At 43.6% G+C, this 27,112-nt stretch overlaps 1 protein-coding gene across 1 annotated transcript in view; it reads left to right on the top strand.

Moving 5' to 3' along the window:
* TMPRSS7 (transmembrane serine protease 7) overlaps positions 1-18,714 on the top strand; it is a 40,229-nt gene extending 21,515 nt beyond the window's left edge. The window contains exons 11-18 of the mRNA XM_047100189.1: positions 3,279-3,415; positions 6,215-6,322; positions 8,665-8,775; positions 9,777-9,893; positions 11,029-11,200; positions 14,124-14,392; positions 16,165-16,301; positions 18,544-18,714. Of these exons, the coding sequence (XP_046956145.1) occupies positions 3,279-3,415; positions 6,215-6,322; positions 8,665-8,775; positions 9,777-9,893; positions 11,029-11,200; positions 14,124-14,392; positions 16,165-16,301; positions 18,544-18,714 (1,222 nt within the window). The remainder of the gene's footprint in view (positions 1-3,278; positions 3,416-6,214; positions 6,323-8,664; positions 8,776-9,776; positions 9,894-11,028; positions 11,201-14,123; positions 14,393-16,164; positions 16,302-18,543) is intronic.
* Positions 18,715-27,112: the final 8,398 nt, after the last annotated feature.

The raw sequence follows: 27,112 nt of genomic DNA, 5'->3' as shown, positions 1-27,112 counted from the left end.
AGTCCTGGCTGGGCCACTGCTCTTTGCTGCTGGGCTATGGGTGTGCACCCTCCATACTTTACAAAAATAGCTTGGCAGATAAAGTCTTTCAAACCATGGAGCCCTGGAGGAAATAGTAAATAGGAGTCCTGGTGATACAAAAATTAAAAGCCATTAGCCAACTGTGTGCAGTAGGAGAGGTTGGGTCAGTCTGGCTGTATCCTGGCGCATGGGTTGAGGCTGATTAGAGAAATCAAGGTGTCTGAACTTCCCGAACTGACCCAGGATCTCCTCACTCTCACCCTTAATTTGCGTCTTAGTTTTTTTTATTGTTTATTTGCTTCTAAAGTTGTACTAGGTCTTGTATTTAAAAATAGAGAATATCCTGTCTTTGCAGCAGAATAGCTTCTAAGTTTACTTTGAAGGAAGAATTTTTGTGAGGTTAGCCTAAGGGATTTGCCTGCTAATTCTTTGCTCACTGTTAATCCATGAATGAAACTTTCCTTTTCTAAATGATTTTCCTGAACCGCCTTCTTTCATTTCCTTTAGACGCTTGGATTATGTGCTATGCAGTCATAGGTTCTGCCTTCACTGGAATATATCCTATCTAATTTAAGAGTATTCTTGGACCATTATTAGATGTGCCTTGTATTCCTATTGGAAATGATTTTGAATCATGATCTGTTGTGCAGGAGACAGAAAACCTGGGTTCAAATTTGAGCTCTGTAATTTAGTACCTATATTAACTAGGACAAATTACTTAACCTCTTTGATTTTCAGTCTGTAAATGAGGTAATAATTCTTACTTGTTAAGGTGGGATTTTTTTGGTAAGGATTCAATGAGATAATGCATACCACACACCAAAAGAAAATATTAGTCATTATTATGATAAGTGAGATTGTTTGGGATAGAGTTGTTGAATCACTATGTTATACACCTGAAACTATTGCAACATCGCGTGTCAAAAAAAAAAAATTGCCTTGGAAATTACTTTGGATGGATAAATACTATAGAATGTGCCCCCCCCCCACCAAATTTTATGAATGCTGCATTTTGATACTTAATTAGATAGAGGTTGAAAAAACAACTCTTCACAATTCTTTTATAAAATTATATGCGTAAGATAGAGCTATAATTCAGAACTAGATACTATTTTTTTTTCCTTCTAAGTAACAACTGCTACCACCTAGGAAGGGTTGCTGTCAAAGTATGAGCAGGATTTTCTAACAAGGAATCAGAATCAGGAACTCTCTCTGCTTAAATACTTTCCCTGAAGGGCTGGCTCTTCAGTTTGACTGAAGTTTGGCTGGCTGAAATCCTATCAGATTCTTTTGATGTTAGTTGCACCCTTAGGATTTAAAATGCCAGCCCTTCCCATTATCAGTTCTTTTCATCTAAAAAGGAAAGGCTGTAATTGAACTAACTTCTGACACCTTGCTGAAAAGTTGCCTAAAGGCATTGGGTTTGGAAAGGGGAAGCAGAAAAAAGTAATGTCGCCACCAGGATGCCCAGTGATTGTGAGTTCAGAGAACATGGGAATAGGGTGTAGCCGCTCAGGGCAGCTACAATGCAACATATGACCCTAAAGGAATGGATGTCCTTTCGATGAAGTTTTGCAGAGCAAAGTTCATGAAGGGAAAGCTGTTGGTGCACTAGAAAGTACCAGGGTTTATTTATTTATTTATTTTTCCAAGCAAAACAAAATCATATGTAATGGTCTTAAATGCAAAAGTAAAAACAAACAAGAAACAAAAGCAAAAAACAAAGCAAAAGAAAATGAACAGAACAGTACAACCCAAAAATGTCAAGACAGTTATGAAGAAAACTTGGGAGGGTTAATCTTTAGATTTAATACCAGGGGGACTTGTGTCCTAATCCTCCTTCCACTTTCTTGCTATTTTGAACTTTAACACGTTACTTCACTTATTTACTTCTTGGTTTTCTTACCTGTCATGTGCCTGTACCTGTAAACTGACTCTTGTTGGGTTTCTCCAATTTCTCACTTTTTTTTTTGTTGTTGTTGTTAACTTTTGTTCCCTTAGCTACCACTGTGCTCCATTCCGTACTGTTCCTCTCTAAACTCCAGCCAAAACATGTGTTCAAAGAGTCCTTGACTCCTCCTTAACATCCCGGTAAGATTGATCTTCGCGAGAAAGCTCTAGTAAATGCTAATGGAGAGCACAAATAAAATCACTATGAGACACCAATAACAATAATCATGTTTTCAGAACACAGGAATCTGATCCCAAGATGACCAGCTGGAGTAGAATCTGGCCCCAAAAGGTTAATGTGGATGCCAGGTGCCTCTCAGAGCCTGGCTCCCATTTGGCAAAGTGACCACCTACCTATGGCTGTTATCTCTTCCTCTGTTCCAGGAGCTAGTCTACCAGCCCATCAGGGCCTGAAATTTAACTAACTGCAAAAGATTCTTCCTGAAATATAAATGAATACTTTCCTCTTTTGAACCTTAAAGTCATGGGTTACCTCTGTGGTCCTCCCGCAGAATGCCAGCGTCTGATCCCTGGAACTTTTGTGGTTCCCACGTGTTTTGGCAGCTAGGAGTGATTGGCATTCACAGATTCCACTCCTCAACCCGTGTGTTTGCTGTTTCCCTTTGCGACCTTGCAGGTTTCACCCTGGAAAGAACTTTGCCTACACAGAGCAAAGATCTAACTTATCATAGGCCCCCAGGGTAATAATATTTCATGTTCTACTAACCACAGTGTTCATATAATTAGAATTCCTAACAGGAGAGACATTTCCTCTTAGGACAAAATGTAAGAAAAGTCAAGGTAAGGAAATATTGCAGACAGACATTACTACTTTGAAATTTTGCCAACGACAAGCCTCAGAGAGTACCTCAGTTTTCACTTTAGTTTGAAAAAATATTGCATGTGCTTTACTTTAAGTGTTTCTGGGATTCTTTGCATATTTTCAGCCTCAGCTCATGGATTCCACTCTGCTCTATAGGTAGGTTTGTGGGCAAAAGCAGGCACTTCTTACTGTTACGTGGTTATTTATGCAGAAAAAAGAGAAGACCCATACTTCTTCTGTTTATAAGTGTTTGTGAGCAAAACAACAGGTAGCAGTCAATAGTACCTCAGCTGTATTTAGCAGAGTAGAAAATCGAGGGGACAGAAGTTACCCAATCACAGAGACTTAGATAGAATGGACAACTACTGTTAGCTCTGCCATAAGCATCTCTGCTTACAAAGCCCCAAGTACCAAAGTATTAGTGAGTTCGCGGTCAGTGGGAATGCAGCTGGCAGACCCTCTTCCCTGACTCTTGTCTCCTCAGGTACTGTGGCTCCTACATGGATCACCAGACGATTTTCCGAGTGCCCAGCTCGCTCGCTCACATTCAGCTGCACTGCAGTTCAAGGCTTTCCGACAAGCCACTGTTGGTGGAATATGGCAGTTACAACATTAGTCAACGTAAGCCTGGGATTGGCTCTTTAGAAAAATCTTAGTACATGGTTAAACAGAGGCTAATACTTTATAACTCTAAAACTTGAGAAATTATGGAATAAAAACTGATTTATTTATGGGGCGCTTGGGTGGGTAAGTGTCCGACTTCAGCTCAGGTCATGATCTAATGGGTCGTGGGGCCGAGCCCCACGTCAGGTTCTGCACTGACAGTGTGGAGCCCTGCTTGGGATTCTCTCTCTGCCCCTCTCCCACTCACTCTCTCTTTCTCTCAAAATCAATCTATCAATCAATCAATAAACAAACTTGAAAAATGGATTTATTTCTGCTATTTACTATTATATTTTATAATAATACATAAATAAATATAAATATGTGTTATATAATTCTGTTATAATAAATTCTGTATTTATTATTGCTACAGTTTAAATTATAGAAGAAATAATAGAATTATTACAATTGAAAAATAGTTTCTTACATAATTTCTGAAATATGAGACAAGCTCATCTCTTTTTTTTTAATGTTTATTTATTTTGAGAGAGAGAGAGAGAGAGCACATGCGCACACAAGCAGGGGAGGGGCAGATAGAGAGAAAGGAGAGAGAGAATTTCAAGCAGGCTCTGCGTCGTCAACAAAGAGACCCATGTGGGGCTCAAATTCATGAACTGTAAGATCATGACCTGAGCCAAAATCAAGAGCCAGAAACTCAGCCGAATGAGCCACCCAGGAGCACCCCCCACTCCTTTTTTCAAATGGGAACAAATCCATTTCTTGATTTATTATTTTTACTATTCATAAATCTTTGTAAATATGATGTTTATAAAACATTTGGTGGATCACAGGGCAACTGTTGTGACTCACTTTGGCCCATGACCCATACGGACAGCTGATCAGCCCTCAAAATGTTGCCCTTCACACCGAGAACCACTGGAACAGTAGCCAGGAAGTGGTCAGTAGGAAAAGCAGTGTTTGAGGGAAGCCTTTAGAGCTGGAGAGAGTAGATATTGACTCAGGAAATTCTCCACCCATTTTAAAAGGGGGCAAGTAAGGGCTAACCATTTAGAAGGCCATGAGGATAAGACTGACAGAAAGCTCATTTAGAACCTTTCTTCTTTGCCGATATACCTGCTTCTGGATCTGAAGTATTACATTTCTGAATATCAGAATATTACAATTTTCAGCAAGAATTTAGGTGAATAGTGAGCCATTTTATCTATTTTAATTTTTAATGTTTATTTATTTTTGAAAGAGAGAGAGAGAGAGAGAGCATGAGCAGGGGAGAGGCAGAGAAAGAGGGAGACACAGAATCTGAAGCAGGCTCCAGGCTATGAGCTGTCAACATGCAAGGCTCGAACTTGTGAACTGCGAGATCATGACCTGAGCTGACGTTGGGCGCTTAACCCATTGAGCCACCCAGGTGCCCCATGAGCCATCTTACTTTCAGTTGTTTCTTCAAACTATGAATATATGTTTTGTAATTTTTTAAAAAACATTTATTTATTTTTGAGAGACAGAACGTAAGTGGGAGAGGGGCAGAGAGAGAGGAGACACAGAATCTGAAGCAGGCTCCAGGCTCTGAGCTGTCAGCACAGAGCCCGACGCAGGGCTCGAACTCACGGACCTCGAGATCATGACCTGAACTAAAGTCAGACGCTTAACCTACTGAACCACCCAGGTGCCCCAAACCATGAATATTTTCTAGAAACTCTCCATCTTGTGCCAGTGAGATAGTGGTCGACCTGCCCATGCATTTTTCCCCATTCTTTTGCCCAAGGGGAGTGTCTTCGTCAATTTGGGCTATTCTACCACAGACTGGATAGCTTGTAAAAAACAGAAACTTATTTCTTACAGTTCTGGAGGCTGGAAATCTGAGATCAAGATGCCAGCATGGTCAGGTGAAGGCTGTCTTTGGGTCACAGACTTGTATCCTCATGTGCGGAAGCAGTGTGGGAGCTCTGTGGGGCCTCTTTTGTGGGAGCTCTGTGGGGCCTCTTTTATAAAGGCATTCATCTTATTCATGAGGCCTCTGCCTTCATCACTTAATCGCCTCCCTAAGGCCCTACTTCCTAATGTCATCACAATGGACACTGGGTTATCAACATATGAATTTGTGGGGACCACAAACATTCAGACCATAGCAATGAAGAAGGATTTATTGTTCCTAATATATTTAGCTATAAGCCCAGGATTTATCAGGCAGGGAATGGATTTTTGATGAGTAGCCTGGTTGAAGTGGAGTGGGAGGTAGAAGGCAGGAGTCCTGAGTTTTAAGGACAGTCGCTAATCTCTGTAGGTCCATGTGTCTAAGATCAGTGGTTACTAATATATTTGAGGACAGAAGTCGCTTGATAATGGAATTAAAAGCAGACTCCTCAGAGTAATGCATCTGATCGTACGGGACTCAGAGGCACCAGAAGGCCATTTATAATTCCCTGGGGAGTCTAAAGACTGCGCATCAAGCATGCTGGACTCTCTAAAGTATCTTCCAGCTTTCACTTTCTCCAAGTCAATGACAAAGCCGGTTTGCTGAGTCAATGAAAGAGGTAGTAGAAGTTTGATTGGACATGTGACCTGGATGCAATGCCGACCCAGAGCTTCTGGTGGGTTAGGTTACTTTCTTTGCTCTCCTAAATTCACCTTTTTCGTCTCTCAGTTACCACCTATAGCTTGATCTGATGGAGCAATTGTGTAATTACTATCAGTATATCGCCAATTCCTTGATCACCTAACATGTCGTCGTTCTTTTTTAGTGTGGTCTGATGACTTTTAGGGACTCACACAAGATTTTCTGTGTTTTATCATCTCTAGCCTGTCCTGTTGGATCTTTTAGATGCTCCTCTGGTTTGTGTGTCCCTCAGACCCAGCGATGTGATGGAGTAAATGACTGCTTTGATGAAAGTGATGAGCTTTTCTGTGGTGGGTATTCAAAATTTACTATGGCTTTCTTATGAAGAAATAACTTTTCTGGGCCATGGTATCTACTAGCATATATCATGGGTCTTTGTAGCTGTTATCTATTGTTGCATAACAAGCGACCCCAAAACTCAGTGGCTTACAACAATCATTTATTCTGGGCCATGCATCCAAGGGTTGTTTAAGATATGACACATCTAGCCTGGGCTCAGCTGGGTGGCTCTGCTTTAAGCAGCAGATCCCCATAAACATGGTTCTTTCCAGGTTGGGGTCAGGTCTACTCCTTATGCTCTTTTCCTCGTTGAACTGTTGGGCTAGCCATGGCAGGGTAGAGGTAAAGGAAGGGCATGCAAAAATGCGTGGTTCTTCTTAGGTTTGGAATTGGCACACCATCACTTACATTATATTCCATCAGTCAAAGTGAGTCATATAGCTAAAGCCATAGTCAAGGGTCAGGGAAGTTTATACTGCACACTCTGGGGGCATGGCAAGGATTGGGAGTGTATAATACTACCACAGGGAGTGAGAATTTGTGGCTAATAATGCAACCAACCACAATCTTAAACTAACTATCCTATTTTAAAGAATAGATCTTTTATCTAGAGAGAAGCTCAGAATCTGCAGAGAGTAAACTCCTTGAGCATGTTCATTTATGGAACATAGTCATTGTGAATGAAAGAATTATTATTATTGCCATAATTACCAGTGTAGTTTGCATCAACATTGCATCTGCAATGACTAAAGGGTGGGGTATTGGATATTCTTATTTTGGATAGAGATTCTCCTTCTGGTTTTTCATTACTATTTGCACATCATTCTTGAGTCTACCTCCGGTTTCAGGGAGTAATATGGGGAGGATAGTTCACTGGACCATATGACACGATTGGCAACACTTTCCCCTAAAGATCTGGAGTTTAATTCAAATACAATTGTGATGCTATTTAATTTCTTCAAATACAATGTGTGAAGCTATTTAATTTCTTTCATATTCTTGGAGAAATGTTATAGTTAATATAACATAACTAACTGAAAACAATTCTAGTCATGAAAAATAACCTATGGTTCCACACCTTTATTTTGTTTTTGGCAAAACAGAATAAAAATCTCTTAACTTATGGCTCACTGACCTTTTCAATCTACTGCATTTTCTGTTGTTTAAGAAAATAAATACTGGCCATTATACAGTGACTGAGGTTGCTGGTATTTTTTACACTATTATCATTTCTGCTATGATGCTCCAAACAAAAGTGATTATTGTTGCTTTATAAGAAGGACTGTTTCTGGTAATCATTTATCACATGTGATTATCATAATCATCGCAATGATTATTTACCATTGTGCCATTTTGGAAACCATTCTCTAGGAGTCAGCTAGGTACTCCCGGAAGCTCAGTGAGCTATTTCAGGGTAGCAATATCCAACCTTTGCTACCCTCGGCCCCCAACAAGAGATGCCGCTGGAGAAACAGGAGCAGATAACAAAAATGATCACTTTTCACAAAACCAGAAATGTCTAAGGAATCATACCTTCAAAGAATGCTTGCTAATATAACTGTGCCTGTCACTTGTCCAAAGACAGTTCATGAAAATATTCCAAAGAACAATTGTGGTAAATTTACAATGCTGTTTCCTGACCCAGGAAATGGATTGCTTGGGGTAAAATCAGTTTTTTTGTTTTTAATTTTAGAGACAGCGAGAGAAAGCATGAGCAGGGGAGGGTTAGAGAGAGAGAGAGAGAGCGAGAATCTTAAGCAGGCTCGACGCTCATGACTCCCCAGAGTCATGACCTGAGCCGAAATCAACGATGGAAATCAAAAGTCAGATGCTCAACTGACTGAGCCACCCAGGTGCCCCAGGGCAAAATGATTTTAACAAGAGTTTTCCCTACACACAGTCTTTTAAGATCTCACATTTGTTAATCTAGGTAGCAAATCTTTAATGAGCACCTACTTTGTACTCAGGGATTTGAGGTGCAGAGATGAACACAACAAAAACCCTCAATCTAAGGACACTCCCATTTTGTTTAGAAAGGTAGAGAAGTTCCATTTAGATAACAGCTTATGACTTTTTGTTTTCCTTCAAAGAAAATCTCACGATGCATTTAATTGTAATTAGGTAAACAAATTGCCAGAGTTTGATAGATTTATGCAAAAGCAAAAATCCAATTTGACAAACTCAAAGCAGTTTCAACCTCTGCTTTTCTCATGCAGGTGTCAGTTTGACGAAAACACGCTTTTTATTTTATGTAAGTCATCTTAACCATCTGCCGCGTCGGAGGGGCGCTGCTGGGTCTCAGAGGCCGGCTGATGTTTCAGGCTCATGAGCTTTCTGTCTGTTCTCATTCCAGTGACTCTTAAACCTGCTTGCAACACCAGCTCCCTCAGGCAGCATGGCCCTCTGGTCTGTGACGGCTTCAGGGACTGTGAGGATGGCCGGGATGAGCAGAACTGCACTCAAAGTGAGGGAGCGTCCTCTGCACTTTGATGTGTTTCCTGTACATTCTTCTAAGTCAGAACCGAAATACCTCTGCGGGGTTGGGCAATTGACTTGCCCCGGTTTTCCCAGGACTTCCCCTGTTCCCGAGGAATCCTCTTGGCCCCAGGAAAGAGGGGACAGTTGGTCACTCTAACTTGGGTGGAGTATGTGTATTGTGTGTGTATGTGTCCATGTGAATACTGGAAGATTTTCATTGCTTACTTGCTTTTAATGCTGTTCGAGACTAACAGATCCTGAGGATGTGATATGGTGGGACTTGCCACATACCATGATAGGACATGTCCTATTCTAGCCCCTACAGAAACACATACCACGGGGGATGTGAATAAATGTGCTGTGATTCACAGAGCCCGCCCATTTTCCCCCCTACTGGTATAAAAGGATTGAATATGGTATTGATTTTTGTTCCAACTTTTCTTGGAGTACAAGACAAAGTAACTTTTTTTTCTTAATATTTATGTTTGAGAGAGAGAGAGACAGAGTGCAAGCGGGGGAGGGGCAGAGTGTGAGAGGGAGACACAGAATCTGAAGCAGGCTCCGGGCTCTGAGCTGTCAGCACAGAGCCCGACGCAGGACTTGAACCCATGAAACATGAGATCATGACCTGAGCTGATGTCAGATGCTCAACCGATTGAGCCACCCAAGCGCCCCAAGACAAAATAATTAATAGCAAAGAGGCCGTGGCCTAAAGCTACCGATATAGCGAACTTCTTTTCATCTCACCTCTAGTGGAAGAAAGGAGAGACCATCTGATTGCTTCTCAACAGGTGCACCTGCCTTCCTCTACTGAGGTGAGGGGACTGGTCACTGTTAGGGTTGCTGCATCACCCTCAGCCAGGTTTCCCGGAGCAGCAAATACCGATGCTATGTCTACACCACTCTTGCAGGATGGAGCTGAGTGTCATTCAATCAAGTCTGTTTCTGGGCAGGAAAAACTTCTTCCCTCTTCTGTTCATTTTTTAGGCATTCCATGTAACAACAGAACTTTTAAGTGTGGCAATGATATTTGCTTTAGGAAACAAAACGCACAATGTGATGGGACTGTGGACTGCCCAGATGGAAGCGATGAACAAGGCTGCAGTGAGTAGAAATATGTTCCTTCTGACTCCCTGTATTCCTTCCTCAGTTCACCAGTTTTTTATTTGCATTCCCTTCTTAGTGTAAATCGCCCTGGCAAAAGTTGCCACGGGTTCAGGGAAGAATAGTAAATATTGGTGAACTGCATCTGAAATGGTTTCTCAAAATTAAAAATTCTGGGGGTGCGTAGGTGGCTTAGTCGGTGAAGCCTCAGACTCTTGATTTTGGCTCAGGTCATGATCTCACGGTTTGTGGGATCGAGCCCCACATCAGGCTCTGCTCAGACAGCACATAGCCTGCTTGGGATTCTCTCTCTCTCTCTCTCTCTCTCTCTCTCTCTCCCCCACTGTCCCTGCCCCACTTGCAAATGCTCTCTCACATACTCTCTAAACAAATAAATAAATAAATAAGCTAAGAAAAGTTCTAGAATGGATTCTATCTGCTTTTTTGATAACAAGCATTAAAGCACCTGATGTTTGTAATGAGAACTTTCACATTCTAATAATTCTAATTAAGGGAAAAGTTCATAAATAAAAAAAATCCATTAGAAAAGATATAGATATGGGAACACAGCAGATGACTGTTATTTAGGACTTATGATCAATGCCAAGGGCTGCTTCTTTCTTTATCACCTGAGAACTGTAATCTGCCACATGTTATTATGTGGTCTCTAATTGTCCAGGTGGCAACTTGTTAACTATGCATTGTTATCAATACTATTTACACTGGAAAATAATTGCTCTGATAACTAGTTTTTCTTAGTACGTTTTCATTTGTCTTGGACTTAGAAATTCTCTCTCAAATGCTTCCTCTCAAATCAGCACCACTCCAAAGACGCTCTCAAATTCTATTGCTTTTCAAACTAATCTTTTCCTCTCTAATAAAAGGCTACTGTTCATATCAGGGCATCTGTTGCTAACAAGTCCCCTCCTCCTGTCATGCGCTTTATTATATGGAGACTCTCGGTCCTGGCCTGTTTTCGGAGCGAGTGGTTTATTGGTGCCTTTTCTCTAGATAAACAAGAGGTTTCAAGTTGCTTGCCTGGTATGTCAGTTCCCAATGTAGCTCGAAACCTGGATTAGTTTCCAGTATTTCTTCCAAGTCTGCTTTAAAATCATGTGAGCCTTCTTTCCTAAAGGCTGCAGCAGGAGTCTCTCCACCCACCACCGCATCATTGGGGGAACCGACACCCAGGAAGGGGGTTGGCCTTGGCAGGTCAGCCTCCACTTTGTGGGATCTGCCTACTGCGGAGCCTCGGTCATCTCCAGGGAGTGGCTTCTTTCTGCGGCCCATTGTTTCCATGGAAACAGGTAGGGTATCTCAATTCTTACTCTATGATGGCACCCTCTCTCATCACAGACCATGCATCTGCCCTCAAGTTGTGGAAGGAAGCTGCCCTTGGAGACATTCCATCAGTGCAAATGGTGTGTGTGTGTGTGTGTGTGTGTGTGTAGGAGTGGGGAATGGGCACCGGACTTGTATTTAGAGTCGAACAGTAAAGATTCTGCACCCAATTTCCAATGTGGTGGTTGGCAGGCGGGTTCCCACACCACCAAGCAATTCTCTGACACCAGTTGACTGTCTTACAATTTGACTCAAGTTTGACCCTATCTATGTGTTAGATAGGGTCAGATTAAACCTGGTAGGACCTGGAAGACTGTCCTTCCTTCCCTACTTCAACCAGTGGTAAGTCCATGTTGTCACCAATCCTTCTGGCCCACTGGCTATAGATTGGTGACTCCAACCATCCGTTCCTCGGTTTGATTGATTTGCTAGAGCAGTTCAAAAAAATTTTTTTTTCAACGTTTATTTATTTTTGGGACAGAGACAGAGCATGAACAGGGGAGGGGCAGAGAGAGAGGGAGACACAGAATCGGAAACAGGCTCCAGGCTCCGAGCCATCAGCCCAGAGCCTGATGCGGGGCTCGAACTCACGGACCGCGAGATCGTGACCTGGCTGAAGTCGGACGCTTAACCGACTGCGCCACCCAGGCGCCCCTGCTAGAGCAGTTCATAGAACTCAGAGGAACATTTTACTTTCTAGATCACTGGTTTATTGTAAAAGGGTATAATTCAGGAACAAGCAGATTGGAAGAGAGGCACAGGGCAAGGTTTAGGGAAAGGGCAAGGAGCTTTCACGCCCATTCCAGGTGCACCGCTCTCCCTGAATCTCCACGTGTTCACCAACCCGGAAGCTCTCTGAACCCTGTCCTTTTGGGTGTTTATAGAGGCTTCATTACAAAGGCACGATTGACTAAATCGTTGGCCATTGGCGATGGATTCAACCTCCAGCTCCTCTCCCCTCCTCAGAGGTCAGCAAGTGGGACTGAAAGCTCCAACCCTCAATCACAGTGTTGGTTCTCCTGGCAACCAGCCCCCAGCCTTAAGGTGGGGTCCAAAAGTCACTCATTAACGTAACAGTGTAACAAAAGACAGCTTTGTGACTCTAGTCACTTAGGAAACTCCAAGGTTTTTAGTTCTGTGCCAAAATGAGATGAAGACCAAATACAGTAAAACCTTGGATGGCAGGTAACTTGCTCTGCAAGTGTTCTGCAAGACAAGAAAACATTTCTAAGAATTTTTTTTGATTTACATTAAAATTTTTTTAATGTTTATTTGTTTTTAGAAAAAATTTTTAATGTTTATTTATATTTGAGAAAGAGAGACAGAGCATGAGCAGGGGAGAGGCAGAGAGAGGGAGACACAGAATCTGAAGCAGGCTCCAGGCTCTGAGCACAGAGCCGATGCGGGGTCGAACTGACAAACCATGAGCTCATGACCCGAGCTGAAGTTGGATGCTTAACCGACTGAGTCACCCGGGTTCCCCTAATGTTTATTGATTTTTGAGAGAGAGCAGGAGCTTGAGAACTTGCGCATGAGCAGGGGTGGGGCAGAGAGAAGGGGGCAGAGAATCCCAAGCGGGCTCTGCCCTGACAGCCCAATGCAGGGCTGAAACTCATGAACCTCGAGATCATGACCTGAGATGAAGTCGGGCACTTAACCAACTGAGCCACCCAGGTGGCCCTCTAATAAATTGTAACTTGATAAATGAGCAATGTCTCGCAATATGAGTAGTGAGTAGTATGTGATGCCAAACATCACATGATCACAACTGAGCCAATGTTTTTTTTTTCTCTCTGCCTCCCTCTTTCTCTGTGGGATTGTGGGTAATCATCTCCCAGGCTCAGATGCTCCGTCTCAGGCTGAGGTGTTTGGTAGAAATCAGTGATTTTTCAGAACGTTGGACGGTGCCCACAACTGGCACTGGTGTATTTTTTTGTCACTTCAAAGCACCTATGGACAGTCCTTTGCTTTTCCATACAAGAGGAAGCTTGAGAATGCTTTGCTTCATTCTAGGCCAGGCTGCCTGCAGATATAGACCCTTTCCTCTGCTGCCTTATTGCCAGTTACATTAAATACAGTAGATGACAAGAGTATATTAATATGTACTGTAGTCAGCATATACAATGGCCCCCATGCAGAAAAAGATTCCGTTGAGCCAAGAGACAGCAGTGATTCCATTAGTGATAGTGAAAGTCGTCCTACACAATAACCCTCCTGTCTCTTGTCTCCCTCATACCAGCCATGAAGGTTTTTAAAGGTAAGTGCAGGTGAATTTGTTCAGAATTCGAATTCTGGAAGGGCTGACAAAGAGTGGGGCCCCTTGGGAGTGGCCATGCTTGAGCAGTTATAGCAGTGACCTTTAAGGCTTCTGGCAGATGACAAGAAGGAATTTCATTAAATTCTTGCTTATAGCACTTTGATTTCTAAACTATTTTGGAATTCATATCATTTGAATTTGGCAAAAAGATCCCCAGACGGCTGTCTTACTGGCCCTGTCTGTCCCCATCAAATGCCTTTGTCAGCATGAAGAGGAAGAATGTCACAAATTAATTCCAATCACTCACATTCTTGACCTGTGTGCGGTTCATGAGATATCAGGGGCAACAACAGAATTTCCAGCAATTTCTTAGGATGAGTGAGGGATTGTCTGGAGTATAGAGACCATGCACCACCCCTGTGACATCTTACTTCATCTCTTGTTTTACTAGGAGACCAGGGAGGCTGAGAAAAGTGCTTTTCACCATGTCGGTGGACAGGGCCAGGGACTACAGTAGGAACTCAAAGGCAGGCCTCCTTTCCTCAGCCCTCATCTATCTGCAGATGGCTTCTATCCAAACCATGTATGGCTCTTCAAGCCACTGACTTCGTGCTCCATTCCTTTCCCACCAGGCTGTCAGACCCCACGCCATGGACTGCTCACCTTGGGATGCATGTGCAGGGGAATGCCAAGTTTGTCTCCCCGGTGAAGAGAATCGTGGTCCATGAGTACTATAATAGTCAGACCTTCGACTATGATATTGCCCTGCTACAGCTCAGTACGGCCTGGCCTGAGACCCTGAAACAGCTCATTCAGCCAATATGCATTCCTCCTGCTGGCCAGAAAGTACACGGTGGGGAGAAGTGCTGGGTAACTGGCTGGGGCCGAAGGCACGAAGCAGGTGTGTGTATGAATGAATGGTCATACCCTCCCCTTCCAGATAATACTAACTTTTGCTGATGTAGTGCTATGGGGTTCACAGAGAGGCTTGTTTTTTTTTTTTTTTTAAATAAAGTTTATTTATTTACTTTGAGAGAGAGAGAGAAAGAGAACACAAGCAGGTGAGGGACAGAGAGGAGAGACAGAACCCCAAGCAGGCTCCTCGCCATGAGTGCAGAGCTCGATGCGAGGCTCGAACCCATGAACCATGAGATCACGACCTGAGCCGAGATCAAGAGTCAGACGCTTAACTGACTGAGCCACCCAGGCGCTCCACGGAGACGGTTTTTGTATATGGTCTCACTTGAGCCTCCTGATGATTCTGAGAAGTAGAATGGAGGAAGGTGTTACTATTCCTGTTTGGTGATGTTCTTCCCTTATCCCCAAAAGAAGCAAGACCCACCTCATGAGGGGGGTGGTCTATGAACAAGGCAAGATTGGATCGATAACATGGGCCCTTTCAAACTTTGAGGGGTTTGTTAGGTTTTCCACTACAGAAGAGCAACTCCTCTTTACTTTGAGGTTCCCTTTCATCCAAAGAAGTGATTCCTTTTCTTAAAGAAGAGAAGGACACCCACGCCCACACCTCCACCCTCCCTCCACCCTATTGTGTCAACTCACGGAGGACTATCTTGAGGACTATGCAAATATGTCCTTCACAAAGGTAAGCCTTCCAGGTAGATGAGAGTCAGGGCTGAAAACCAGCCTGCCTTCAGCTCCCCAGACAGCACATTCGGTCCTGAGGGTTACATCAGCCTAGAATCGGTCCACCCAGAGGGTCTGCCTCTTTGCAATTCCTTCACTGGAGCAGGCATCTTTATCATTATGCACAAAGGTCAGGGTGGTAGGAAAGTCCCTGCATCTGCTCTGGCCAAGGCTTTTCATGGTCTAGGCTTCATGGTTGATTCTGAATATGTAGTGAGGGGAAGAAGCCACAGCTTTGTGAGCACCTCCCCAGAGGTTAGTGCTAACGCTTTCCCTTATCTCCCATGCATCTGATTCCTAGGCAGCCATTTCCAAATCTTGGATCTTACCCTTGGCCTTGTCTTGACACTCTCCAAAGATGCACTGTGGGCAGCTTCTCAAGGGCTCAACTGCCTTCATTTAGTTAATGTGGTCACAGAAGCCTGCTGGGATCTCAGGGTCCTAATGAGGGAGGGCAGCTAACTCTGGCTCGAACACCTACAACCTATTAGGACTGTGCTCAGGGCCTCAACCATATTATTCTGTATTGCAGGAGGAAAGAGTCTATTCAACCAGCTTATCATGAGACATTTTCTTTATAAGCGTGAGTGTGCCCATGTTTATTTTTCTGAATCATCTTAGACAGGTTAAAAAGGAAGTGAAAGGGCTATAGTCAAACTGATGTGATTTATGGTTCCCGGGAGTCTCCCATAGAACAGTTTATGTTGCTCCACTTAAGGGGTGGGCCTCTCGCCCGGCGAGTATTGGTAACTGCTGTGACTCACAGTTCTACCGAAAGCAGGAAGTACGTGGTTCAGGGGTGCAGATGATGGAGTCAGACCTTGGGTCAGAATCCTGGCCTGTTACCTCCTAGTTGTGTGCCATTGGCCCAGTCCCTCTCTTTCTTCCTCAGCAAAAATGGGGAGTATAAAAGAATTTATGTTAAGAATCGCCGTGAGGATAAAAGGAGATAATGTGAGTAAATGGTCTGATAAAACCCTGAATAACTGTAATCATCACCATGATTTCCACTTCCAATGTGTTTTCCAGACAATAAAGGCTCCCCTGTTTTGCAGCAAGCGGAGGTGGAGCTCATTGACCAAACGCTCTGTGTTTCCACCTATGGGATCATCACTTCGCGGATGCTCTGTGCGGGCGTCATGTCAGGCAAGAGAGATGCCTGCAGGGTAAGCCATGTTACCTTTCTTGTGCCTAAGAGGTTGCACTTTCCACAAATGCTTTCACGTTTCATTTACGTGACACGGGGAAAGAACTAGGGCAGGTATGTCCCTTAATTCAGATATGTTTTTTATTATTATTATTATTATTTTTAACGTTTATTTATTTTTGAGACAGAGAGAGACAGAGCATGAACAGGGGAGGGGCAGAGAGAGAGGGAGACACAGAATCTGAAACAGCCTCCAGGCTCTGAGCTGTCAGCACAGAGCCCGATGCGGGGCTCGAACTCACAGACCGTGAGATCATGACCTGAGCCGAAGTCAGACGCTTAACCGACCGAGCCACCCAGGCGCCCCCCTTAATTCAGATATTAATTATAATCTCGTTGGCTAAGATCAGGGAAAGGTGGTTAAATGATTAGGTCTAGAAAACTCAGGTTTCTAGTTCCTGTGTATTTTCCTGCAACATTTAGAAAATGAGGTTAGGATTTATCACTCTGCCGTGATTTATTTTCTTATAACCGAAAACTAAACAACAAAGCAGTTCTCCCTCTCTCTCCCTCACGCTCCCTCGATGGCTCGCGGCGTTTTAGGGTCCTTAAGGGCCACTTACCTTCTGACATTCCAGGGTTTTATTCAGTTGCTCCATTGATGCATAGGCGGGGGGGATGGGAAAGAGGGGCAGGAGAGGTGACAGAGGCCATTCATTTGCCTCTGGTTAGGTGGCAAAGTAGGAGTTCATCTTCACAGAGACGTTTCCCTGAGTCTCAGATTCCAATCTACACAGATATGGAGCTATACGATTGCCAGAAAGCATACAGCTGGGTCAAAGGATGAAGAGGGTGGTGGCAGCCGTTCCTACGTCTCTCCACAACCTTAGCCATCAGGCCACAAAAACTCATCTTATTATAATAATGAATTTGCCTCCTGAGCTCCTTTTTTTTGTGGCAAGCACTGTGCTAGATCCTTTACATAAATCCATTCAAATCATTCTTTCATGCCCATTGTACAGTAGAGGAAGCTGGAGCACAGAGAGGGTGAGAAAATTACCCAAGGTCACACAGCTGGTAAGCAAAGGCCTGAGCTGGAATGTGAACCCTTCTCTCTCTAATGCTAAAGCTGCTGTGTTTTGGCTGCTTCCTGATATGACCTGTTCCACAGGCCACCAGAGCTTAGAGGTTAAATTAGACTGAGTAGAGTTGATATGGTGACAATTAAAATAAAAACAGCCCACTTTCTCTACTAGTCAGAATTCACGTAATCACAGCTAGAATTAGGGGGTGGGATTCAGGGGTGAAGTTGGAATGCTTTTTTGTCTTTGCTTCTGGCTGAGTTGCAACTTTGCCTGTCCTCCAGACTACACAAATTAAGCCCAGACGTCATAATTTAAAGGATGGATATTGTAGGAATGGTGTTTAAACTTTGAATTATTTTGGTCTTTGCTTTGTGGAGTTGAGATATCAGAAGGGACTCTCAAATGGGGGCGATTTGTCTGCGAGGGCTGAGGGCCGGTGTTCCTTAGGGTTTTGCCTCGGGTCGTGGGGCTTAGCTAACCAGACAGGACCTCTTCGTCTTTCATTGTCAGAATCACCAGCTAACCATGGATTTTCATGGCCCAGAGGCAGAGGTCCACTTCCCAAGATAGCCATGGCTCACGAGGTTGCTGTCAGGGCTAAATGACCCAACGTAGTGCTTGGCACGTTACTCTAAATAAACGTTAGCCATTATTACGTTACTACAATGACTGCTGCTGCTGCTACTAAAGCTATTTCCACAACTATTGAGGTTTGTTCGTTCTTTGGAGTATGTGAGAGTTGTTTCCCCTACAAAAAAAAATTTTTTTTTAATTAATTTGGTTTTTCTTGGGAGAGAGAGAGAACAGGGAAGGGGCAGAGGGAGAGGGAGAGAATCTTAAGCAGACTCCCCGCCCAGCACAGAGCTTAACACGGGGCTCCATTTCACGACACCGAGGTGCCCACCCCTGCTCTTAAGAAAATTCTAAAGATATTCTTGGCCTAAAGATTTAAGTTTTTTACAGTAAATGCAGTGTTTTGATTTTAGGGAGAATAATTCCAGAATGACATTAGCAGCTTCACGTTATTTCCTGACTCTTCCCCAAACTATGTAATAATTAGCCAAGTGAAAACTTTCCGAAACGAGAGTTTTGAATACAGCCCATTAGACGTATCAATGACAAAATCGATGATCATGGGACATATGCGCTTCATACTTATATTATCTTCTCGTGTAGGGAGATTCGGGTGGACCTTTATCTTGTCGAAGAAAAAGTGATGGAAAATGGATTTTGACTGGCATCGTTAGCTGGGGACATGGATGTGGAAGACCAGACTTCCCTGGTGTTTACACAAGAGTGTCAAACTTTGTTTCCTGGATCCGTAAATATGTCCCTTCTCTTTCGTAAAAGTACAAGTTGGGGTTTTGACTATAATTTCTGTGACAGATTCTTTTAAAAAGAATGTACTAATTATCAATAAAATGAGACCTAATTTTTTTTTCTGTAAATTTCAGATTACATACACTTGGTATTTATTGAAGACAAATAAATTAATATGTATTTTATTCCATGAAAAATTGCCTCAAGGATAGAGCTGTATTTATTTATTTTTTTATTTGACAGAGAGAGAGAGACAGCTAGTAGGGGAGGGGTAGAGAGGGGGGGATCTTAGGCAGGCTCCAAGCCCGACATGGGGCTCCATGCAGGGCTGCACGTGGGGCTTGATCTCAAGAACCTGGGATCGAGACGTGAGCTTAACCGGCTGAGCCACTGACACGCCCCATAGCTGTATGCATTATTTTTAAATATTTTAATTTATTTTGAGACAGAGAGAAAGCATGAGGAGGGGCAGGGAGAGGAGGGGGGAGAGAAAGAGAGAGAGAGAGAGAGAGAGAGAGAATCCCAAACAGGCTCCATACTGTCAGCACAGAGCCCAATGTGGGGCTCAAACTCAGGAGCCATGAGATCATGACCTGAGCCAAAGTCAGATACTTAACTGAGTCACCCAGGCGCCCCTGAGCTGTATTCATTCTTAAGCATCAAAGGGCCATTGATTCAGGAATGGAAGAAAGGTAATGTGATAAGAGGGGCACCTGGGTGGCTCAGTCAGTTGAGGCCTCTGACTCTAGATTTCTATAGGTCATGATTTCATGGTCGTGGGATCAAGCCCTGCATCAGGTTCCATGCTGTCAGAGTCTGCTTGGGATTCTCTCTCTCTCTCTCTCTCTCTGCCCCTCCCCTGCTGGCTTGCAGGCGTGCTCTCTCTCTTTCTCTCTCAAAATAAATAAACAAATTTTAAAAAATAAGATAAGAAATGGGTGAGATGCTCAGGAATTCGTTCTTTAATTTATGTTTCTATTCAAGGTATAGATATTTTTAAGGATTTAGGTAAATCTGATTTATTAAAATAAAAAATTCCATTAAAAATGCCTGATTTCAGTGTTCTAATAAAATTAAATGCACAAAAATGTCTTCTTTATAAATGCACATAGACATAAGCTCAGTTATTGACAAAAGAAGTACCTTTATTGTTGCTTTCCAATCTAATTTTATCTAAACACATCATAATGGAGTTTCTTCAGCCCTGACACATGGTAATATTGTATACAGAGAAACCAACCAACCAACCAACCAACAAAGCTGACAGTAATCTTCGCTAAAATCATGGAATGAAGCATCATGGTAGTTTGAATGAAAATAAATCCATGGGATTCAAGGATTTGTGATAATGCTGGTCAACAGTTGAACATTAAGGGAATTTTTAGATGATTGTTTTGAAAGTTAAAGTTTTCAGAAATATCATCATCTGGCTTCTGATTTTTTTTTTTTATAAAATTCCAATGACCAGGACTTACTTTCACTTTCAGGGCCTCACAGTACCTAGTGTATTTGTAAACCTGTAGGACATGTTCAGTACGTCATAGTTATTGATTTAGTTGATCTTGGTTTAGAGGGTCTCATACTTGATCTGGGAATAGGCTTTCCATTAACAGAGGCCAGACTGAACAATACCACTGAAAGGTGAAAACAGCAGGAAGGAGAATTGTATCAGTTGTTGTCCTCAGGGACAGTCAAAGGAGTCATAACGATACTACTGTTAAGTAGAGTCCAGAATAATGAAAATAATTTTCATGGGGCCTCAGGAGATCTTACTGGAGAGAGACAGAGAGAGAGAGACAGAGAGAGACAGAGAGAGAGAGCAAAAGGGGTCATCCCCCCAGATCAGATAGAAAACCTGAAATGTGGATTTAATTTCCCTGAAATAGTGAATATATTCCAGTTCACAGAACATATTTTGATTTGCTAAAAGACCATTTTCCTCAGATAAAAGACACAACGTTCTATTTATTTATTTATTGTTTATTTATTTATTTATTTGGAGAGAGACAGAAAGAGTACAAGTTGGGGAGGGGCAGAGGCAGAGAAAGAATCTTAAGCAGTCTTCACAGTGCAGAGCCTGACGCAAGGCTCGATCCCATGACTGTGAGGTCATGACCTGAGCTGAAATCAAGAGTCAGACACTCAACCAACTAAGCCACTCAGGTGCCCTGACACAGCATTTTAATAATTCTTTCTTTCTTTCTTTCTTTCTTTCTTTCTTTCTTTCTTTCTTTCTTTCTTTCTTTCTCTTTCTTTCTCTCTCTTTCTCTCTCTTTCTTTCTTTCTTTCTTTCTTTCTTTCTTTCTTCCTTTCATGTTTATTTTGTTTTGAGAGATAGAGAGAGCACAAGCAGGGGAGGGGCAGAGAGAGAGGGAGACACAGAATCCAAAGCAGGCTCTAGGCTCTGAGCTGTCAGCAGGGTTCGAACTCACAAACCATGAGATCATGACCTGAGCCGAAGTCAGATGCTTAACTGACTGAGCCACCCAGATGCCCCATGATACCTTTCTGAATAGGTCCCTAAGGATTCAGTAAACAAGCTACTGCACAGTACAATTCAGAGTGCACCACTTAATTCACAAAGTGGGACTTAGTTCCTAAATCCACTGTGTAGAAGAACGAATCAGGCTGCTGCTTCTTAAAACCTAGGTTTATTTTGTCTGGGATTGCTATGACCTAGGCAGAAGGTGAATTGTACTTTTTTTTTTTTTAACATTTTTTTAAGTTTATTTATTTATTTTGAGAGAGAGAAGGAGCACGTGAGCAGGGGAGGGGCAGAGAGAGCGGGTGAGAGAGAATCCCAAGCAGGCTTTGTGCTGTCAGCGCAGAGTCGGATGCGAGGCTTGAACCCACAAACCATGAGGTCATGACCTGAGCAGAAATCAAAAGTTGGATGCTTGACTGAGCCACCCAGGTGCCCCTGTACTTTGTATTTATGGTCAGTTCTAAGGAGATTTGCTATTCAACAGTATACACCCACCTTGAGTCAGTTTGTGGTCTCAGTTAGGAGATGGAGGGCCAGCATGATCTATCAGATTCATCACAGGGAGTTTTTCAAACCACATGTCCACGCTACCCCTCTAAGCACTTGCTTGCACAAATGTGAGTGTCCCGTGTTCCTCAGTAGTGCAGGGGTGGGCGGGGAGAAGGTTCAGACACACCAGCCTAACTCCCTTGGCTCTTTAATGCCCAAATGCCTGGATGATGTCACTTCACTCTTGCCAAAGGGTAAATAGAGGCAAATCCAAATTCTGGTTTGGTTGGCAGAGTGGAATGGCCTCCGGAAATCAAGACAGGAGCATTTCTGTGTATCAGACTATCGGGGACTCTTGGCCTCCTTCACGGTGTCTTGAAATCTGCAAAATGCAGTGTCACAAACCAAATGTTTCTCAGTTGTTTGCTGCTTGATTAGACTGAGTGGCTGAGCCCATTGCTGCTGTTCACAGTCGTAGTGTTTGTCACTAGACAACATACGGATACGTATTGTTGTGTCTTCAAGTGGCACCGACCTGTTTGAAGGTTACGAGATGCTTTGGCGCTTTGGTGATCTCACTTGGATGATGTGACTTTATTTTTCAGTTTATACTATCATTCGGGAAAATATTTGCTCTCAAAGGAGACATGAAGGAAGAAGAACGTGTATGATAAGAAAAGCAAAACTGAAAATGTTATACAGGTCAGTGAGTCTTGGCAACAAGTATGTTTTAAGTTTTTAATTTATTTACATTTTACTCCTTGAACAAACTGAAGCAATTGAGTGACTAATAATTTGAAATTATATTACAAAGAACTATTCGCTCAAGAAGAGTATACTTGAGGGGCGCCTGGGTGGCGCAGTCGGTTAAGCGTCCGACTTCAGCCAGGTCACGATCTCGCGGTCCGTGAGTTTGAGCCCCGCGTCGGGCTCTGGGCTGATGGCTCAGAGCCTGGAGCCTGTTTCCGATTCTGTGTCTCCCTCTCTCTCTGCCCCTCGCCCGTTCATGCTCTGTCTCTCTCTGTCCCAAAAATAAATAAACGTTGAAAAAAAAAATTAAAAAAAAAAAAAAAGAAGAGTATACTTGAAAAAAACACGTTGGCATAACTTTACGAAAGAACAATACCCTTTAAAAATCTACCTGTATAGAAGGGGATTTTGAAGAAATGGGAAAAACAAATCCATGTAGAATTTGGGTTCTCATTCACAAATACCTAACTTCTGTCAAGAATTGTTTGATCTAGGGGCGCCTGGGTGGCTCAGTCAGTTGAACGCCCGACTTCAGCTCAGGTCATGATCTCACAGTCTGTGAGTTCCAGCCCCACGTCAGGCTCTATGCTGACAGCTCAGAGCCTGGAGCCTGCTTCGGATTCTGTGTCTCCCTCTCTCTCTGCCCCTCCCTCACTCACACTGTCTCTCTCTATCTCTCAAAAATGAATAAATGTTAAAAAAAAAAAAAAAAGAATTGTTTAATCTAAATTTGGTTGTACCTCAAGGGAGAAACATTTCTTTCTAACTCACTCTGAATCCTTAGTTTCGAGTCAGACTGACTGACAGGATGAAAAAGTCCTCAAGAAGAGATTGGGACCCTTCTCTTCATTCTAGGTCAGCTCTCTGGAGAGTAAGAAATTTGCAGTTACCAGAAATCAGGAGTAAGTTTCAAGTAAGAATTTAAGTAGTTCAGGTAATATTGGGAGGTGCCAACAAGTGTCGGTGGTCGAGAAAATGTGACAGGATGGGGGTACCTGGGTGGCTCAGTCGGTTAAGTGTCTGACCCTTCATCTTGGCTCAGGTCATGATCCCAAGAATGTGGGATCAAGCCCCATGTTGGGCTCTGTGCTGAGCGTAGAGTCTGCTTAAGATTCTCTCTCTTTCTGGGGGCCTGGGTGACTCAGTAGGTTGGGCTCTTAATTTCAACTCAGGTCATGATCTCATGGTTTGTGAGTTTGAGTCCCACATCAGGCTCTGCACTGACAGCGTGGAACCAGCTTGGCACTCTCTTTCTCTCTCTCTCTCTGCCACTCCCCCCCCCAAATAAATAAATAAATATTTTTTAAAAAAATTCTCTCTCTTTCCCCTGTCCCTGTCCTCTGCTCATGCTCTCTTTCTCTCTAAAATAAGAAAGGAAGAAAGGAAAAAGGAAGAAAGGAAGGAAGAAAGAAAATGTGACAGGACAGGAACACAAATCAATGTCAAAAGAAAATATATTGAATCAAGAATTATTCCTGGCTGCTAAGGGTTGGAGGTGGGTGCATATTAATTATAAAGATAATTACAGAAAGTAAGGGATATTTACTGAGACCCTGCTATTTGTCAGGCCTAGGAATAAAGGCTTTATTCTAATCACTTCATTTAATCGTCTTTACTTGGTAGAAACCGTTTTATAATGAGGAAAGAAGCTCATATTAAACAACTTGCCAAAGTACACACAGTAGTGAGAGCGCGAAATCTGTTTGTCTTCAAAGCTTATATTTCCATAGGGATGCCAACTATATGCAAGAGTTAGGTTAGTGGAATTCTAGAAATGCACCCTAGTCTAGATTAGAGAATACAGAAACCCTGCTTTGCAGAACTCAGAAGGCACTAGGAGATCTGACTTAGAGTGTGTTTGTGACGGTAAACAGTAGCTTTTTGATCCTCTGGTGCGTAAAGGAGCTTATAAATATCTATTCATGGAGAAACTGGGTTTGGGAGACAGCTACAACTCATCTGACAGGGGGAGAGGGTCTTCCAGTGAAACTGATCTTCTGTAAACTACAGGGCCGTGGGGAAGGTTGTCTGGGCCCCCCCGTAAGGATGAGAGCTGGGATTTGAGACGTCTTGCTGATCCTATTTGGGGTCTCAGAGCCTGGGCCTAGCAAACCAGCACTGCTGAGAATATCAAACTAATCAACATTTATAGAGGGCACTGTGCTAAATCCAGAGCTAAGTACTGGGGATACATCGATACCTCAAGGAGCTTAAACAACAGAGGAGGGTACACAAGAGAAAAAAATGACTCATGCTTCATGGTAGCCATTCTGGCCGCTTTACTGATTCTCAGACAGGAAAAGTCCAACAGGCTTCAGTTTCAGGTCCCTGTCTTGAATGTCCCTCTTCTTTCAGCACAGCACAGCTACTGTCCTTACCACCTTTAACTCTTTGTTCAAGTTTCACTTTCTAAAAAATGAAGGACTAATTTAGTTACAGGTGTACAACATAATGATTTGATATTTGTGTAAACAATCACAATAAGTCTATAATGTCCATCCTCACACAAAGTTATCGTTCTTTGTCTCCTGATGAGAACTTTTAAGATCTACTCTCTTAGCAACTTTCTTTTTTTTTTTAATTTTTATTTCTCTTATTTATTAAAAAAAATTTTTTTTTAACATTTATTTATTTTTGAGACACACAGAGAGAGAGAGCATGAGCAGGGAAGGGGTAGAGAGAGGGGGGGACACAGAATCTGAAGTAGGCTCCAGACTCTGAGCTGTTAGCACAGAGCCCGACGCGGGGCTGGAACTCACCAACCGTGAGATCATGACCTGAGCTGAAGTCCGATGCTTAACCGACTGAGCCACCCAGGCGCCCCTCTTAGCAACTTTCATGTACGCAATACACATGCTACACTGCAGTCACCGTGCTGGACGCTGTACCCCCAGGTCCTACGTATCCCACCTTCTGGCTGGGGCCTGAGTTGATGGCCCTATTTACAATTGCACCTCCTCTTTCCCCTTCACCACTTGACACTCCAGCTCCCTTAATCTGCCTTATTTTTCTCCATAGCACACATTTCTAATATTCTAGAAATGTTGTTTAAGTTTGTTTCCCTCATTAAATAGAAGTGATCGCCATGGCAGTGATCTTGTTTTATTTAGCTGCTTCTTCAGACATACCTCAAGCATCCAGAAGAATATCTGACATATAGCAAGCACTCAGTGATGTTTGTTGAATTAAAGTGGACTGAATCTGTGCCCATTCAGCACGGTATACCACGTACTGGTAACAGAGAAGAGCGTGGAAAACTTCTGGGGGAGCACGCAAGTCAGGGAAGGTTTAGTGCTAAAAGTATGTATTAGCTAGAATTTAGAGATGGATGGGAATTGTCCATGCAGAAAGTGGGTAGGAAAAACACTGCAAGCCAAGGGAACATCATATACAAAGACGTGGGGGTGGCAATAGAATGGGATATGTGAGGGCCAGCCCGGAAGAGGAATGTGACCAGACCAGACTATCGAATGTCTGAGAAGGAAGACAAGATGTCAGTTACCGTAGGGAAAGATAGGGTGCAGGCTCCCTTTCTCTTGGCACCCCAGATTCATTTTCTTCTCTGAGCTTTAGGAGGCTGACCCCTGACTTCTGTCACCAGTTTCTGGTGGGAGTCACGGAAAGGAGAGTGGCAGGTAGGGAGAAAGGTCACAGTATTTATTCCCGTCTGTCTCCTCCTTGCTGGGCTACAGTCCTGGAAGTGGCTGCAACTTTTTTGTGACCATAGAGCCCATCGGGAGGGCCCTCCTTCAAGGCTCCAGTCCCTTTTAGGCCCATGGGTAATGATGGCTTTCTACTCTCGCTTGTCCTTGGGTGCCCTAGCACCCCTTCTTGGTTCTCTTAACCCTTGATCCTTTGTTGAAAAGCTTTTTCGAAAAATCCCAGCTGTGTGAATGCAGCCTGATTCCTGCAGAATGTGCCAGCTAGAGCGAAGAAAGCAGAAGTCAGTGCAAACCGGCAGCTGAGCAGCTGCAGTCAGCATGACCCCCTCCATCAGGCAGATGGAGTCCAGACGATCTGGTACCAGGCAACTGACAACTAGAGATCCAATACTGAGGAAGTGTCTGAACAGTAGGCAGGCTTTTGGACACAGGTCGACCTCTTCTGAAGTGAAGCTTATTTACATGCATCCTGTCCACAACTCAAACTGGTCTTAATACGTGTGCTGAGGGCAAGCCCGCTCTGAACAGAAGCTCAAGATGATCAACACACACCTTGCTTAGCAAACAAAATCCCAGGCTCCCCGAACTAGACGTTCTGCGCGAGTGCGTACAGCCTTCCCAGTTGCTTGTTGATTCGATAAATGAACTTGGGCTAGGCAGAGAACGCTGGGGCAAGCCCCGGCAGCAGACAGCTCCTGGAGGTGGAATGCTACCTTTCCTCCGTGGCACGGCGGTCCGGACCCATCCGGGCCGCAGCTGCCACCCAACGGGCCCTGGGCTCAGCTTCTGCTTCGGATCTGCGCGAACAGGGAAAGGCAGAGCCGGCAGCGCCCTGAACAAACCAGAAAAACAGCCCTCTTCTGCTCTGCTCGCGAGCCCACGTAGGCGCGGCGGCTCTACCCCGGCGGGGACCAGGGGCGCCTCCCCTTCGCCAGTGCCGCCCCGCCCCGCCCACCGCCCGAGGTCTGCCCCGCCGCGCCCGCGGGGGGCGGAGTGTGAGCTCGCCCGGAGGCCACTCTGGACTGTGCTCCCCTACGTG

The sequence above is a fragment of the Lynx rufus genome, unplaced genomic scaffold, assembly GCF_022079265.1.
Source record: "Lynx rufus isolate CCGP_SWC_20201006 ecotype Redwood Valley unplaced genomic scaffold, mLynRuf1.p SCAF_5, whole genome shotgun sequence".
NCBI lineage: Eukaryota > Metazoa > Chordata > Mammalia > Carnivora > Felidae > Lynx > Lynx rufus.
Note: the sequence above shows the minus strand (reverse complement) of the source record. Positions and strands in the feature narration are given on the sequence as shown.